Here is an 18213-nt window from a genome sequence, read left to right as displayed (position 1 = left end):
TGTTCTGGGCAGTGAAGAGGTTCTTTGTGTTATTGTGGGTGTGTTCATGTTTTTAGGCGGATCATGAGTCATGAGACGGGTTAGGTCTTTGCTGGTTCACAATTTTGAGGGTGAGCATGTCCCTGGGCCGACTTCCTGTCAATGGCAGAGAGTTCACTTGTGGGTGATAAAGGGGAGAGCGGATGAACTAGAGGAAGTATTTCTGGTGTGTGAAGGGACACTAAGCAAAGAGAAATGGATGAGCGAACAGGGAAGTGACGTCATGCTTCTAGAGGTGTTGAGGAGGGTGCAGAGTGGTTGGAAGGACAAAAGGAGGTGATGATGAAGTGATGAAACACTTTTACAAAGTACATGAGGAGTTGAACGTTGAAGGTGGCTTGCTGTACAGAGGAGGTAAGCTAGTGCCACCGTCAAGCGTAAGGGCGAGGCTGCTGGATTTGGCAAATGAAGGAATTTGGGAATGGCGAGATGCAACGGAAGGGTGAGGGCGGACTACTGGTGGCATAAAGTTGACATGGAGATGGTGAAGAGCTGTGACCTGCTAGTGAGGCGGATTTGAACCTGAGGAATCACATTCAAACTCTCAGGCCGTGGGAGTTGCTCACCTTTTCATTGGAATATATACGGTGGTAGATGCATTAGGTCATCTTGCAGATGGCAGGGGAAAGAGGAAGTACATTGTTGTTCTGTTGGATCTTTATTCCAAATGGGTTGAGGTGAAGGTAGTGAGTGAAGCAGATTCGAAGACGGTCGTAGGGTTCCTCAATGAGGTGTTTCAAAGGAGGGGTTTTCCTGCAAAACTCCTCATGGACAATGGAATCCAGTTCACTTCTAGGTTAACGGAAGAGTTTCTTTCGGGAGTGGGTGTCACATCACAAAGCGTTGATGTATACCCTGCTCAGACAAATGGTGCAGTGGAGCAGTTTAACTGTACCATAATGCAGGCAGTTGACATTGCCAAACATAAGGGCCTAGATTGGGACAAGGTGGTGTTGAGGAGGGCATGTGCACATAGGCCTAGTTCCATTTGAAGCCTCATAGTGCGGTGTGTCCTCCATAGCTGCGAAGGGGAGGTGTGTTATATTGTGCTTGAGGTGTTTATAGCTCTGTTGATTGAGGGTTATACAATAAAACCGAACTTTGCGATATGTGTCTTGTTGTCTCCTTACCTGCAGAAGAAAGCTACAATAAGAAGCCCTCAAAATGGCCCAAAAAAGAAGTGCAGGTATTGGAGGCCGGTTAGGGCCAGCCCATTTAAAGCACTGGTAGGGTGACGATCATCAGAATACCATGTTTTATTTGATGAGAAAAGAAAGCTGTTACCCTAACCTTGAGCCCTTACATAAACCAAAAAGGAGGACGTTTCAAACTACCATGTTATATTGGTTTCAGAAGGACAATTGTTACCCAGAATTTGAACCTCTTTTCCAAGAGCAAGCAAGTGATACCTGGAGTATCGAGGAAGAACAGAACCCTCATCCTTTTGAAGAAACTATCAGATTTAGAGACAGACGATCCTATGGGTGTCCCTCTATACCTCTGACTGAAATATCTTTCCACTTACAAAAAGGGAGATAAAACTGTACCTCCAGCTTTGGTACATCTCAACATTCTAACTCTGGAAGTTCACAGGAAAACACTTCTCCTTTGAGAGACTTGGGTTTTTCTGAAAGGGATGTATCTCCTGAGTCAAGGTGTTTACGATGTGGGAGTTTTGACCAGCATGAGTATGGATGTAGACTTCGACATCCATATAGAGTCTCACAAGAAGAGGTAAATCAGGCTATTTCTAAAGGCAGTATGTCCTCCGTAACTCTGTCTAACGCCTAACAAAGAGATCAGACAGGGGACATGTTGTGTACTGGGGATAAGAGCACTTATAGAATACCTGGGGTGTTTCAGGGTAAGAATATTTTGGCCTAGTTAGGTACGGGAAGTAGAACCTCTGCCATACAAGCTAGTCTACTTCCAGTTGGTTGGAAAAACATGGACTATGAAGAAGTGAATTATTTACATGGACAATTGGAAAAATATCCCTTAACCGTCCTTGATGTTACCATTCTAGGAAAGAGATGTTCAATATACATGATTGTAAAATCTGGCCTTCCCATTTCTTTGGTTTTGGGTACTGAAGTCTCATGTTTTACATTGCTCAAAAGAAACTAAACACGGAGGTTAAATCTGCTAAACTTGGGAAAGGGAAGAAACCAACATATTCCCCTGTTGAGTCACGGGTCTGTGGAAATTTTGTTGACAGTTATCCAGTCTGGGACTGGAGAACTTGTGAACTGTCACACCCCTGGAGTATCACACAACTCCTTCATAGCCACGGAAGCCAAATGCTGTTGGCACGGGCTCCTGGTTTTAGCATATACAGGTACCTTGAGGCAGCCAAAGGGGGAAAGAGGATTAGGGAGAGGTTGTGGATAGGTTGGGGGTGTTAGGGTTACCGGAAAAAGGGTGAGGGTACTTGCAAATGGATAGGTATTGGGGAACATAGGGAAAGAAACAACATGTTAACTCACACTTGTCTAGAACCTGTGGTACACCGCCTGACATAAGCTACACCCTTTTGCTTAGAGCATAGCTTCATAATTCATGTATCCCTCCCTGCCAGCAACAAACATGATATGATATGATATGGCATTTGTAACGCACCTATACACAAGTGTTTCAAGGCGCGTAAGCACATACATGAGTTATTAATGGCCCATAGATAACTGCAGTAGCGTACAATGGACAAAAGCACAAGACAAAGCACATGTATCTTGCAGCAATGTGATTTTCCCATTGGAATAGCTCCATCCCTTCCTGTACTGTAATCAGGCAAAGGTTACTCCTGGAAATGGATAAAACGTAAGCGGCTTGCCACAAACATGAAAAGAACAAGAGCAAGCAGCCACAAAACAACACATACGCGTCTCTCCGGTTCTTATGCGAAAATGCCCCCCCAATGTTCTCCTATTCAGTTCGCTAGGATTCTGCTTCCTGCTGTTTGCCCAGCATGTGTTCATGAGGCTCCCTTCAGTTAGAGAACATACATGTGCGCCACTCCATAAACATGTTACTGCTCTCAATCAAGGTGTCGAGAAAAGGATCAGAGAGTTTACACCCTGTGCGAGTTGCAGTAAAACAATGACTGTATTCTCCTAGATAGACACGCACTTAACTGAAGCCTGGGGGTGCTCACCGGCACCTCCCCAGGCAAGCGTTATCCAGCATTGGACAGACTAACCGCTGTGACTCTGCTCCGTACCCAAATGAGGGACAGAGCCTTTCTGGAAAAGCACGCCACCTCACCGCCTGGCCCAGATCTTTCCCATAGCTTCCAAAATGCTCACACACCTGCTTTCCTTCGGCCCGTGCCTGCCACGCCAACAATCACCAGCAGGCAGCACGGGCCGAGGAGCCACTTATGTAGCGCTAATGAGCATGCGCATGTGCCGGCCCAACTGACAACACCAAGGCTCATGGGAAATGTAGTTTGTTGCCCGTTTTTGCATGGGAAAGCTGTTCTGAGCCACCTTGCAACACCCTTTTCCTTACATTACCCCCTCCTCTAGGGCCCTTCCTCGGACCCGGCTTACACGGATGGGACCGATGAAATAGTCTTACAAGGCGCACTGGAGCAAAGTACCGACGAAGTACCGCTTTGCTGCACTCTCTGTTGCCTCCTGGATCCTTTGCTGAGATACATTGCAAATTACGGTTTTGTTTAAAGCATTTCAACTGCTACGTGTGGTAAGCCCCGCCCCCTTTTGGAAAAAACAATAAGAACCAGCATGCGCACACTCCAGCGTGCGCGCACCGGAATGAAGTACCAACGCAGTACCGTTTTGCCGCACTCTCTGTTGCCTCCTGGATCCCTTGCTGAGATACATTGCAAACTACGGTACATTTGGACTTCAGAGACTCTAAATAGTGCTGTTTGTTCACTTTGAACTTCTATTATCACTATACTGATTATATATCATATTATTTTCCTTGTCTAGGTTTTGTTTAAAGCATTTTTACTGCTGCGTGTGGTAAGCCCTGCCCCCTTTTGGAAAAAACAATAAGAACCAGCGCGCACGCGCATCAGCCGGCGCGCACCAGAGCAAAGTACCGACGAAGTACCACTTTACCGCTTCGGCGCAGCGGTCAGAGAGAGGCAGCAATTAGTTACTTTAAGTAAGTACTGCTTCAAATATCACAAGCTTCTCCGCACCTAATGCGATGAGGGCCACATACACTGAAAACTGATATGCCGTCTCCACACCATAATCGACTTAGAAATAACAAACGCAAGTTCTCTGATAGCACACCACGAAGTCGTACTACAAACTCTTCACGCTCGTCTTCTTCTCTGCAATTGCCCTGAGTGTCAGTAGTTGACAATCACAAACCAGCTAAGAATGTTGACATACGGCTCTATTGCCAAGAGAAGGTTTTAAGTTCAAACCCCATTACAACCAATTCACAAGTAGCTGCAGGAGAGCTTGTTGAAGCTCTGCTCGTCAGAACTGTTAACAAAATAATTTCCGACTCAACCTTTGTTGCTGATCTTGGAAGCAAATCCTTGTGCTACACGAAGAATGCAATTGCTAAAGCTTGCGAGAAAAATCAGGCGCCAGAAGTTTTAGATACTGCAAAAAATGTGCAAAAACTCCATAACGAGGCTCAATGCCCGATTACTACAGTATCCCATAAAGTCTCGTTGTCCGACAGCTTGGTCTTACGGAATGCTCTAACAGCCCCGATTCAGTCCGACTCTGCTGAGAAAATCACTAACATACCTAATTGTGTAACGTCTTCTCCCCATACTCCTTACACTCCATCTGACTCTGTAGTAATTGATCTAGAATCAAATAGCTCTTTTTTGGCCCATGACGAGTTCCAAAATGTATCTGGTTCACCTGACTTGTTTCCTAACATAAATCGGGAGGAATCGATATTAGCCATATCCTACACTGTTCCTACCCCTCGTAAACCTAATATTTATACGCCTTCAGATATTACTCCAATGGCACCAGCCTCTGCAAATAAGCTGATCGAAATCACGCTTAATGCCATGAATATGGCTCTGAACTCAATATCAAAATTATTTTAATCTATTGACGCCAAGTTAAGCCTTCAAGGAGATCAAATTACCAAGATAAGAGAATGGCAAAAAGCCTACGACTTGTCCCGCAGCCAAAAACGAGGGGCCGTTCCCGCAGTTTCCATCCCCAATACGAACTCAGAAAACACTGAGTGTATCTCTTATAAAGACTGCCAGATATCAAATCATTTAATTGGAACTGTCCGTGAGTCAGAAAAATGCCCAATGGTAATTCGGCTTATACAAAAAATAATTGTTCCAGAAGAAGCTGCAGGGGAGTCATGTGTGACTTCCAGGAGCAAAAAACAACTGATAGAAGCGACAAATAATATCTATATTAATCCACCTCATGAGGCTACAAAACAGGCGTACATAATTTTCTCTGCTAATGATAAAATAAAAAATTGTACTAAAAGCAAGCTCAAGAAGGTGAGCAATTCTCCAGAAAAGAAAACAAAAAATGTGAAGACGCTGAAGTCCTCCTCACACTCGGCGACAAAACACTTTTTCACTGCTTATGATAGCCTCAGAAGCAGTTACTAAAAAGTATTCGCAGTTAGCACAAACGAAAAAGCTCAAAGAAAAAGAAACCAACACAAATTGCTTACCTCGTGCTCCGCTCGATTCACTCATTGTTGCTGCTGTTGATCTACAGGAATCGGAAAACAAGAAATTACCTGATCCACATGCACAGCCCAAAAATTCTAAGACAATAGTAAACGTCACTACAATAGACAATCAAACACTTGACCAACGTCGACAAAATTATCGCATACTGCGGCTCAACACAAAATGGCCGACCAGTACTCCAGCTCGGTGCCTGAACATCGATCACAGCACCCATTAAAAGGTCAACTGCTCCCCAATGGTGGATCAAAAAATCTCAACCTGTCAGCACCACAAGACAATAGAACCACCTCACGCAAACTATCTTGTGTGCAGAGCAGAAAAAGTGCATTATACTCTCTCAATATTGGTTGCCGATCACCTCTGTTCCCTACATACAATATGAATCGAGGAAGTATAATGGCACTTTACTCTGACATACCCTCACTTGAAGACATCAGCTCTGCTGATATTGACCAAGTAGAGTTTATCAACGAGAGAGATTTGTGTGTAGCCAGATTATGGTTAAAATCAAGAGTGGGGCTTATCACTATTTGGCTGGCTAAAACAGAACTCTATAATTTGGGTTATGAACTCTTTCTAGAAAGAACACTCGAATATGACAATTTACAGGCAAGCTGTTCTCGAGAGGCCAACAGTCATCATACTCCGAATCCAGTTCATAATAATGACAAAACAGGGCACAGTAATAACCAAACCTCCTGTACGTGCGGCATCAACAGAACGTAACTAGAATCGATTTCAGCTCACAAAATTATCTCCTTACTAAGCTGGAACACAAGAGGTTTTTGTCATCTGTTAAATAATCATGAAAACAGACTTGCACAATTTGATATAGCCATCTTTCAAGAAACCTGGTTAACTACTGCCCCCTCATAACTATGATATTAAACTGCTCCCTGATAAAAGGGGCGCTAAGGGCAGACCTATGTCAGGTTTAATGATCGCCACAAAAATTAGCTCAGACATTCGGATAGCACCGTGGCCAAACCCGAATGCATTTATGCAGTTAACAAAACTGAACGTCCAAGCAACCACTTACGCTGTACTTAACATCTATTGGCACCCCCTTGGCATAACAGATGATACATTTTTTAAAGGCATTAATGGGCTAATGGACATGATCAATTTAGCACCCAGCATCTCACACATCATACTAGCAGGTTATTTAAATGTACACTGCTTAGACACAAAATCAGTCCAGTGTAATAAAAGATTAGTACAATGGAATAATTTTACTAAAGCAAGAAATGTAATCATGCTAAATGGTGCTTTACCAAATGACATTCCTCCCCAGAAAACGTGGAAAAGACGTACTGCTAGCACCATTATCGACTATATATATGTCGATACATCTTTATTTGTTAATGCTTCTCAGTTCCAAATGATTCCCTGTAAACAAAGTGACCACGAAAACATTTAAATGGATCACAGGTGGTCAAAAAAATTATAATATCTGTGACAAATTTCATGGAACATTCATTATCAATAATAAATACAACAAATTTCGATGGTTAGAGAGAGAAACTATTAGATGACTTCAATGAATCTATGAATATAACATTTCAGAAGTCCTCTTCCCAATCGAAGAATACTATGACCTGTTACAGCTGTACTAACCTCACGATTCCAGCAGTGCAAAAAGTTCAAAATGTTGCATGCTTTTGATCCTGATATAAAAGAAAAAAAGATATTGTTCCGACAAGAGAAAAAACAGGTGATGCAATTACCAATAAAACTAAGGTGGTCCGCCCTAAAAAAATTAAAACAAAATAAAAAAATTGGCCCTGAGCACAGAAGGCCCGAATACTCCAAAATGATGGTGAAAAGATGCTAGGGATGATGTACAATAAAAACACAGCCCAAATATGGACATTGATGAATCGAGTGGCAGCCGATCCCCAACTGGCTGTGCAAATGAATGGTGTAAGTGAGCAAATTTGGATTTCTCATTTCTCCAAATTGTATGCTCTGCCACAACTATCATAGAATGAACATTTTTGTCAGTCGATTGAACACTTTCAATTAGACTTCAACAGAGAGGATATCTTGTTTTTTATAAGTAAGGCGAGTCGTTCAAGGGCCCCAGGTCCTGATGGACTATCTAATCACATGCTAAAACAATACCCAGAAGCGTGGGCAACGATTTTGTTCAATCTATTCTCCTACATACATTCTAAACAACAGATTCCTCATTCCTGGAGGCACGCTATCATCCTCCCAATATTTAAAAAAGGGCAATCAACAAAATCCAGCAAACTACAGGCCGGTCGCCCTTCTAGATGCTCCTGGCAAGATTTTCACCTGTATAATGCTAAGAGAACTGAATGCGTGGTCATGTGCTACAAACAAAAGAGACCCTTTTCAAACTGGATTTGTTCCTGGTTTGGGCACCTCTGTAAATATCATAACTCCAAACATCAATCTCCACTGCATCACTCGAAAACACCATTATATGTGGTCTTCGTGGACTTCTGAGTAGCATTCCATTCCATAGATCGGCAATTACTCAAAAGGAAGTTACAATTGTACCAGTGTCCCACTTCTTTAATAGTGTTAATCGATCTTCTGCATATAGATACAACAATACAAGTTAGGTTGACAATAGAAGGTTTACTATCCGCGTCCTTTTTGACGAAGCGGGGCCTCAAGCAAGGCTGCATATTGGCCTCCACCCTCTTCAACCTATTTATTTTAGACATGGGGCAACATTTCTTGGAAGTCACCGCAGATGCTCCTAAATTAGGAACTCAACAGATTTTGTGGCTACTGTATGTGGATGACCTTAAACTTCTATCAAAAACCCCAAGAGGTCTACAAAGGTTACTAGATAAACTGGATATTTACGCACAAAAGAACAACATATCAATCAACTTAGAAAAAACACACATTGTAGAATGTGGAAAATCAATAAGGCGGAAATTAAGTTGTTTCACCTGGGTACTGCAAGAGAGTGAACTCTCAGTAGTTAATCAGTACAAGTATCTAGGCGTAATTGTTAATAATCAATCAGATGACAAGTTATATCTATTGAGCTTAGACTCCAAACTAGCAACCCTTGTATCGCAAGCTAAAATATCATTACATATATTTGGCAAATTCACTTGTAGTCACATGATGACATATTATCAACAAAAAGTTGTGGCCATCATAACATATGGCTCTGAAACTAAGGCACCAAGAGAGCAGATGTTTTGGGAAGCTCGTTTTTGACGGAAGGTTTTAAAATTACCAAAATGTACTCCCATCGCCTTAATACGATTTGAATTAGGAGCTTTATCACTGTATGTTCACTGCCCATGGAAAATGTGTTTCTTGCTTAGAAAGTGTCTATTGGGAACACACGCAAATAACATCTTATCTATATTGGCTGTACATCTAATGACATCTGCACATGATTTTCAGAGAAAACGGCAGACATTAATACTAAATGCTCTAGTTGATGCAGTGATCTCAATTAAGCCTTTAATACTAAATCCAGTAAGAGCTAAAAGTAAATTATATCAGCATGATTGGATATGTACTTAAGCTAAATGCAATACCTACACAGATTTCAACTCGTTACCTTTTGGACATAAATAAGTACACATCAGGGCTGACTATTTAATTAAAAGCCCATTGCAGCATTTTAGATGACAATTTTTACGATTTAGATTAAATCGATGGCCGACCAACAATATATTAGCCAGACGTGGTATCATTCCTAAAGAACTAAACCTATGTCGATTTTGTAATGAAAAAGCTCAAAGAGAAACCCTACAACATCTGGTTGTCGAATGTCCAGCCCTGGTCTCGAAGCGTAAAGTATGTTTCAAAGATCTGCTTAATACTTACCTATTTATGTCAGTGAGTGAGGTTTGGCACAATATCCCTTCCTCAAACAGAATAACAGTTAAAATAGCCATAGTCCAATATCTAGAATTGCTCCTCTATTAACTTACGCTGTATAGGGGTTTAATATTAAAGTATAAAGACAATGCTTAGACAATAGCCCTCATTCTGAACCGCTAAGGCAGAACCACCATCACCGCAAAGTGACCCCCACGGTGGTAACGCAGCTGGTAGCTCTGTGCACGTAAATAGCGGGACGACACAGAGGCGCACCCCCAATCACTGGCAACATGCAATACCAGGCACATTACAAGTAGCACGGACACTGAAACACTGCCAGAGTCATGGCGCAAACACTGTGAACACCACAACGGTACCACCGGCACAGCGGACATGGCATTAAACAGTGGCCGGTGAGCTGCAACAAGCCCCAGGTGTGCACAATCAGGCGAGCTGCACATCATAGGCCACTGGGAGCCTACCAAAGGGCCACACCGAAGCCACCTTCCAACACAACCATGCTGTCAGCCGCCCTACCAGCAATTGGGATAGGGAACCTGCAAGCAGCAGTGGAGATTGAAGCAGCATGAAGGCAGAGGAGGAGGCAGTGGGGGCGCAGGAGGCAAATAAAGAATTTGGTGGCCATCCCAAACATCAATGTGCAGCAGGTATCGTCCCGCAGGCAGCCAGCAATACCCAGCATCAGGGCCTCCCCCTGGAACCTGACTCCAAGTCAAATACATACATTATACCGGCTTGACAGGGCCTCCATCATATCAATCGTCACCCTCATTGAAGAAGACATCAGCAGCCACATTGGCATCCAGACTACATTTCCTCACCACTGGAACCAATCAGCACACTGTTGGGGAGCTGCACGGGCTGTCACAGCCATGTTGTTCCAGGATACTCATCCAGGTACTGGATGTGCTTCTGCGCCATGCGTCAGACCACATTGCCCTACCCCGTCCCCCTGCCCAGGTCAATGCCACCAAAGTGGCCTTCCATGCCATTGCCGGCATGCCAAATTGCATAGGCGCATTAGATTGCACGCACATGGATTTGACTGTCAGACATGCTATTGATGCGGTGTATCGCAATAACAACCAATTCCACTCGCTCAACACCCAGATGGTCTGCGATGCTCAACAACTCATCACGCATTGCTGTGCACGTTTCCCGGGGTCCCCACACGACTCAATGGTATTGCGGAATTCCACATTGCCACGGTACATGGAATGTCATGCCGGACAAAGCACATGGCTGTTGGGTGAGTGCACCTGCCAATGCATGGCCCCTGTGTATTTGGGGGGAGGGGCAATGGTCAAGGCCCACAGTGTCCCAGGCAGTTTGGTGAGTACACCTGCCAATGCATGACCCCTGTGTATTTGTGGGGGGGGGCAACTTGAAAATTGCACCATGCCATGTGACAACAAAACATGCCCTGCCTATCTACATGTGTATGCTAGCCATGGGGTGGCACAACATGCAATGGCAACATGAGGATGTGCGTACTTCCCCCACCCAATATGCATGTGCCACTCCCAAGCACACAATGGGTGTATCTCGTGCCGTGCACAGTGGTCACATCTTTGCAGTGTTGTGTGTCTGCCTGATGCAGAACTGCCCATCTACTTACAATGCAGGAGTCACCCACCACATCCAAACACATGTACTTTGCAATGATTGGTACATGTAAGCATCACAGAACTCAGCATGGAAATGGGTTCCAAGTGTGCACAATAGATGAGTCAAACATCTGAATACCAGAAAGGGCATCTGTGGACTGTATCTGATACAGACGGAGTAATACCAGAGTAATACCACAAACAGTAACATGTGCCCTCACCATCTCGCCCATGTAGGTGATGCCGGATATGCACTCACGCCATGGCTGATGATGCCCATACGATGGCCACGGAACAGGCATGAGGAGCCCTACAACCGGGCACACATACGGACACGTGGCGTGATAGAGCTGACTTTTGGACTGCTGAAGGCCAGGTTCCAATGCCTGAGCAGTTCAGGTGGCGCATTGCAGTACAGCCCGGTGAAGACAGGGAAAATAGTGCTTGCATGTGCTATGCTGCACAATGTGTGCAAACGCAGGAACATTCCACTGCCCCCAGACATTGTGGCAGCAATACCCACCGACCAACCAGGCCCCAACTAGCAAACCCCACTAAGGACCACGCCCACCTCCCCAACATACCCGGACACCATCACGACTTGTGAGACTAGAGTCCCACAATGTAGGGCCTATTTCTTGCCACGCTTGGGCCCATGGTCGTCCTTCCCAGTCGGTCCAGCCAGCCGTGATGACCTCCGGCAGGGGCTGCTGGCCACAGAGCTTGTGGGAGTGCCGCTGGCAGAGGCCAGAGTGGGATTTGGTGGTGGCACACGGCCCAAGAAGGCCTGCTGGGCAACCACCATTGTCTCAGCAATGTTTGGCATTATGTTGTTGCCCTCCCTAACCCTGCGTGACAACACCATGCTTGTGGTTGCGAAATGCCCAATTGCTCGTGAAAGGCGAGCACGGTGGTGGCGCTGCTCTCACGCTGCAGACGGGCCTCCTCCCGTTGGAACCTTGCCTCCTGAAGCTGTTGCTCCACAAGTTGCGTTAGTGTGTCCTGGCGCTCTTCGATGCACTGTAGCCGGGCGGTGAATTCTTGGAGGGAAGGTGTGGGCGAGCGCATCAGACTGTGCAGTTCAATGGGGTTGAATGTGCCCAGCTGCTCGGGTGTGGTGTTGCCCCCCTCATTACCATTCCCGGGGGCGTCAGCGGCCTGATGTCAGTGCACACTCTCGACGCTCGCTGACTCATCGTTGCTTGTTGGGGCACAAGCAATAGTGGCTGCACTGGAAGTGGCTGCAGGGGCATTTGGCGGTGGCGCCTGCTGGTCTGCAGGTGCAGTGGGGATGGTAGTGTCTGTGGTGTTGTGGACCAGCACTGTAGCGGATGCATGGCTGCCGGAGGTGCTGACAGTGGCTTTCTGGGGTTGTCTCGTCCAACGGCCTCGTGCAGTCCCCCTTGAAGTCGGCTTTTCTGCCCTGTCACTGTTGCTTGATGAACCTGTGGGGGGATTGTAGGGCATGCCGTTAGTGGTGTGACAGGTTGTGTATGGCCTAGTCACATGCAACAGAATCCTCATGCTTCATCCACTTGCAAATACACTCATTGATGGGTGCTGCACTCAGGTGTGTAGATCAGGGCTTGCACTCAGTTTCACTCCGTCTGGCTGTCCAGGTGGTGTTGTAACATGGGGGTGCTGGGTGTGGTGGGGTTAATGGAGGATGTGTAGTGTGCCTCTGTGGCCCTAGCTCCGGGGATGGGGGAGGGTGTACTGGGTGTGGTGGGGTTAATGGGGGATGTGTAGTGTGCCTCTGTGGCCCTGGCTGGGGGTAGGTGGTGGGGATGTGTGCTGGTTGTGGTGGGGTTGCTGGGGGATGTGTAGTGTGCCTCTGTGGCCCAGGCTGGGAGGTCTGAGGGGGGAGGTGTGGTGGGGCTAATGGGGGATGTGTAGTGTGCCTCTGTGGCCCTGGCTGGGGGGTGAGTGTTGCTGGTCTTCCTTCATTCACACTCATGTCTTTGCACTCTGTGTACTTACCAGCCTTGCCGGGTGTGTCTGCTCCGGCCTCAGCTTCGCAGACACCCTCAATCCCTTCCAGGTGCATGATGCTGCTGCACCTCTCCTCCCATGTTTGCAGCTTCAGTGGGGAATGTGGTCCCCCTCCTGTGGCACTGCACTGCTGTCTGTGTGCTGCCAGCAGGTTCCTGACCTGCAGCCACAGATCGTCCCACCATTTGTGGCAGTCCTTCACTGTGCGCACTGTCACTCCCACAGCTGTGGACTTCTGGGCAGCCTCAGACCATATCCCCTTTCTCCTCTGCTGCGTGGTGCGCCTCTGGTCTGCACTGAACAGTACCCCTGCATCCTCCACAATGTGCTCCTCGAGCACGGTCAGTTCCGCCTCGCTGAAGCAGGGTTTCTGCTGCTGGATGGCTGGGACCCTTGATGTCATTTCCAAGGATGATTTTCAACAGTCACAGGAGCTGTAGGCCTTGCGGTTCCAGAGGATTGCAGTGGATTGTGCTTTTTGTAATAGCCACCGCTCTCTTTCCGGTTTTCGCGATCACAGTGTTACCGGCAACAGTATTTTCGCATCCGCTAATTCTGGCATGGCCATGGCGGATACGGATGTACCGCTGCAATATGGCCCGGTGCATCCGTCTCCGCGGGTGTTACCGTGATGGCGGTGGCACCAGATCTGCAATGTTCTGGGTTGCGCGACCACCAAAACGTAATTAAACCTTATTTCTGCATACTTGCGGTCACAGAAACGGTGTCACTGCCATCACGGTAAAACCGGATTCCGGACCAGCAAACTTGTATTGAGGGCCAATATCTATATATGTTGTGCAATTAACTATGGTGCCATTGCTGTATGGTTCATAGAGTACTGAATCATATTAATTACTCCTCAAGCTTTCAAACTCGCAGGCATCAATTGATTTTATTTGGCAAATGCAATTTTAAATTTGTGAAAATTTATCTTATTTGTTGCTGTTTTAACTATCCTGGACTGCTTCTTGATTTTTTGTTCTTTTAAACAACCCTTACAGTTTTATAATCTTCAAGGTTTTATAACAATTTTGTAACTTTTCTATTGTGAAATATTTATATAATGTCAACATGTGTAACTTTTTAGATGTGTAATGTTTTACTTTTTGAAAGGTTGAAAATTATTCTGCCAAAATAGTCTTACCAGACGGTCTGCATGCACTGCCTCTGCAGGTTCCCAAGAATTTTCCTCAGGACCACAACCCACCCAGGAGATCGAGTACCACAGTCTTGTACCACGCCACCTGAAGTCCAGAATATGCCGCACTTCAAATTCCTCTTAACCATTCTTCTTCACCGCCAGAGCCTTTCTTGTCACCACAAAAGGAACTGCGGGTTTAACCAAAGAAACGTGAAACACTGGATGAATCCTCATATGATAAGGCAATCGCAATCGAACTGCCGTATGAGACACACATCGTACAATAGAATAAGGTCTGATGAAGCGGGGCAAAAACTTTTGAGACCCAAACAACTTAATGTGCTGAGTGGAGTGCTTTCGTGGAGTGCTTTTGTTCAGATGCATGGCTCCCTACTCTGCTGCTGATACTGAAGATCACTTTTATAAGGACGTACGCTGAGATCGAATCCCGATAAATTCTTTGCTAAAAGAACTGCCTTGGTACGTGGACTTATACAGCGGACCTTTGTTTGTTTAAACTCGCGAGCGTTTGAATATTTATTCTGTTTTCCTTACTGCTGCTGAAGCCATGCCCCTTTCTACCATGGGCCGTCAATACCAGGCACCTTTGCACAATCACGTGCGCGCAATCCTGTGAGTGCTTTCGTGTAGTGCTGTTCAGCTGAGCAGCTGAACAGCCGACCAGCCTCCTGGGTACATCCCCGCTTGCCAGGAGATAAGCGTCTTGTGGCTTCTAATCAACTGAGATCATATCAGTGAGAGATCCTTTCCTTATATGACCATGTATACACTAAAAACTCAAATTCCGGCAATTCACGTTATGTTAAACCGCACAATGTTTAAGGAAAACACCTTGTCAATTCTGCTATTTAATGAGCATAGAAGCCGCTCCACACATATTATGCCCACCTAACAACTGCTCAAAGTGTAAACTCAGATACTGACCTAACTAAATTGCAAACACATGCTAATAGTAATCTCAACACGTCAGCAATTGGCTCGGTATCTATTCTAGATGATGAGCTTCTCGCACAGTTGCCCTCAACAGGAGCTAGGAATGATGCCTCAACACTCCCTACTTCATTACAGGAGAAACCGATGCATATCGTAAGGTGGATTGTCGGGAGATTCCTACTCTTTACTCCCAGTTTGTGAAATTGCAAACTGTGCCTACAGGTGTTCCTCCTGTAGTAATTAAATCACAAGAAATTAATATACCTTGTAGCCGCCAAGCTTGGTGGCTGAAGATGTAAAAAGGATTTCTAAAAAATGTCCTACTACAGCCATGGTTGCGAATAATAAACTCACGGTGGATAAGCGGCAGAAGCAGAGTGTATCATTTCCTCACTCTGCAGAGGTTACCATACAAGAAACTCAAATCAATGAGGTTGTGCAACACCGTGAGCTAAATCTTTCACAATCCGCAATATTATGTCCAGATTCGCCATACTCAAGCACAAATTCTTCAGTGGCTGCTAGCCCTTCATTTGTAAAGCCCACTCCTTGTTCATCTTTTGGGTTTCCTCCGGCACAAGTGGCAATTCATTCAAGAGCTGATTCTCATTGCATTAAACAGCAGTGTGTATACACTTATTATGCTTTATGAAGCAATATTAAAAAAGGTGGATGAGCAACAACTTGGCTTAGCGAAAATCGATAATAAATTAGATGGGTTTCAAAATAAAATCTCCTCTTGGAAGTTAAATGAAAAAAATTAATGAGCTTATGGAATCTATGAAACATAAGCCCTATAACTCTCTCACCTGTGAAAACTCTAGCATGGATTGTGCCATGCCTGAAAGTTGTTATTTAACCGTACAGGGTGGACTAGGAGTGGGTTTAGGTGCTAGGGCCTGAGAGCCGCTTTCTATGGATATTACAGCAAATTTTACGAATCATGATTTGGATGTAATTACAGTGGTTGATATTTCTGACAAGTTAAAGACTTGACTGATACTGTTGATATGTCACATGAACTAGTATTTGATGTATTTAACACTGTAGGTAGGAAACAAAAGCGCAAATCAAGACAAATAAATGCTCCTAAAACAACAAAGAGAACAAGGCGCCATAAAAAAAACAAAAAATCAAGAGTTACCAGATAAAATACTGAATTCGCATACTAAAGCATTTATAAATGGCTAACCACCCCAAAGACGCAACCACAAACAAAAGTAAATAATAAAAAACTACCAAATGTGGCAAATTAACTCGATACATTGGAACAAAATACTCCTCATAATGCGGAGGTAGAACAAGATCTAATAACTCCTGACCAAGAAAATAGCTTGGCGTTCTCTACATATTCCATAGCCACTTTACCTGACAACAGTGAGGCACCACTAAATAAAGATTTAGATTTAGAGGAGACCCCGGGTTTGGAAACTGCTGGGCCTGATGCCAAAAAGAAAGATATGTTTATCACACTAAAACAAAAAGGAGCAATTTTACTTAAGAGTGGTATATGGGAAACAAGTAAACCCATTGCCCTAGAACAAGACATTATGATTGAGCTTGATAACAGATTAGCCCTTCGCTCAAAATATTGATCAGATGAAGCGCTAAGTCACTCAGTGACTCAGTGACACCAGTGACACCAGTGACACCATCTAACACATTAATAAATGTACATGGGAGGGAGTAAAACAAAGCAATCCCTGAATAAGAAAGCTACAGAGATGTAAGAATACTTGTCATTGCAAATGAAAGAAAGAAAACGTTTTGACCCGTACCCTTGCAGGAGCACAATCCTCACGATCTTTAAAATCATAGAGAGATTTTAAAAAGTTACTTCAAGAGATATTGAACTTGTTCAGTACTCTGCGACTAAAAAAACGAGATACTATTCTCATGAAAATACATTTGCAGATTGTGAGAGAACATATTTGGAATGAGAGATATGCACTTGCCAAAAAAGACATGTTATTATCCGCAACTGAATCACAAACATGACCTAAACAAACTGCATTGCATACTCCTATCCCCTCCGAGTCAGTATCTTCTCATAAAACTGTGATGTTTAAGGAATCCAAAACAAACCAATCCTCTGAAGAAGGGAACATAATGAGGGGGTTGTTGACTGAAACATCTCCACATACCCTAGATACCAGAATAGATCAAAATAAATGAGTGACATCATGGGCTCAGAAAAACATTAAGCAAGACAGAGGAAGCAGGAATGCAATAGAGACAGATATCTGCTGCTTCCACACTTGTGTTTGCTGTGTGGAATACCATAGGACATGCCCATTTAGCAAATATTAAAGACTTGCATCACTTAAGCGATTACGACATCATAATTCTGCAGGAGACCTGGATCACAAAAAATCCAATTTGGCTGAACCATGAGGTATTGTGGATCCTGGCAACGGAAAAGGTGAGAGAACGACCCATGGCGGGTCTCATAATAGCTGCCAAAAAAGAAATAAAAGGAAATCTAATTGCATGGGCATCTCCTCATCCCTGTTTGCAACTTGCCAAATTAATTATAGTTGATCTAAACAAGGTTTTGACACTACGATTAGCAATTATCAACATTTATTGGAATCCTGCGGTATTAGATGATGATTTATTCTTTATTCATATCATAGAATTACTCGAGCTAATAGCAAATGACCAAGATAGTTTTACAACATTGATTGTGGGTGATATAAATATGTCAATTTTTGAGTGTAAGCCAGAGAAAGTTAAACCTAAAACCAAAAGATGGCTTACTCTAATGGATGCGTATAATTTAACAATGTTGAACGGTAACTTTGAAGCTGACAATCCACCTAATATAACATGGCACAGGGAACGCTCTTATGCGATATTGGTCTACGCCTTTATATCAGATGTAGCTTTGAATCTGGTGAGTCAATTACAAATTAGAACTACCAACTTGAGTGATCATAACATACTAGAAATTATCA

General features: G+C 44.4%; 2 protein-coding genes across 2 annotated transcripts in view; both read right to left on the bottom strand.

Annotated features, from left to right (window-relative positions):
- The window catches only part of LOC138453079 (interferon-induced very large GTPase 1-like), a 213228-nt gene extending 209848 nt beyond the window's left edge, over positions 1 to 3380 (bottom strand). The window contains exon 1 of the mRNA XM_069605586.1: positions 3346 to 3380. The gene's annotated coding sequence lies outside the window, so the exon portion shown is untranslated. The remainder of the gene's footprint in view (positions 1 to 3345) is intronic.
- LOC138452795 (uncharacterized) overlaps positions 1 to 13561 on the bottom strand; it is a 33110-nt gene extending 19549 nt beyond the window's left edge. Inside the window, exon 1 of the mRNA XM_069605138.1 lies at positions 13147 to 13561. Within this exon, the coding sequence (XP_069461239.1) occupies positions 13147 to 13561 (415 nt within the window). The remainder of the gene's footprint in view (positions 1 to 13146) is intronic.
- Positions 13562 to 18213: the final 4652 nt, after the last annotated feature.

This window comes from Ambystoma mexicanum, chromosome 4p, assembly GCF_040938575.1.
Source record: "Ambystoma mexicanum isolate Mex_15411 chromosome 4p, UKY_AmexF1_1, whole genome shotgun sequence".
NCBI lineage: Eukaryota > Metazoa > Chordata > Amphibia > Caudata > Ambystomatidae > Ambystoma > Ambystoma mexicanum.
Note: the sequence above shows the minus strand (reverse complement) of the source record. Positions and strands in the feature narration are given on the sequence as shown.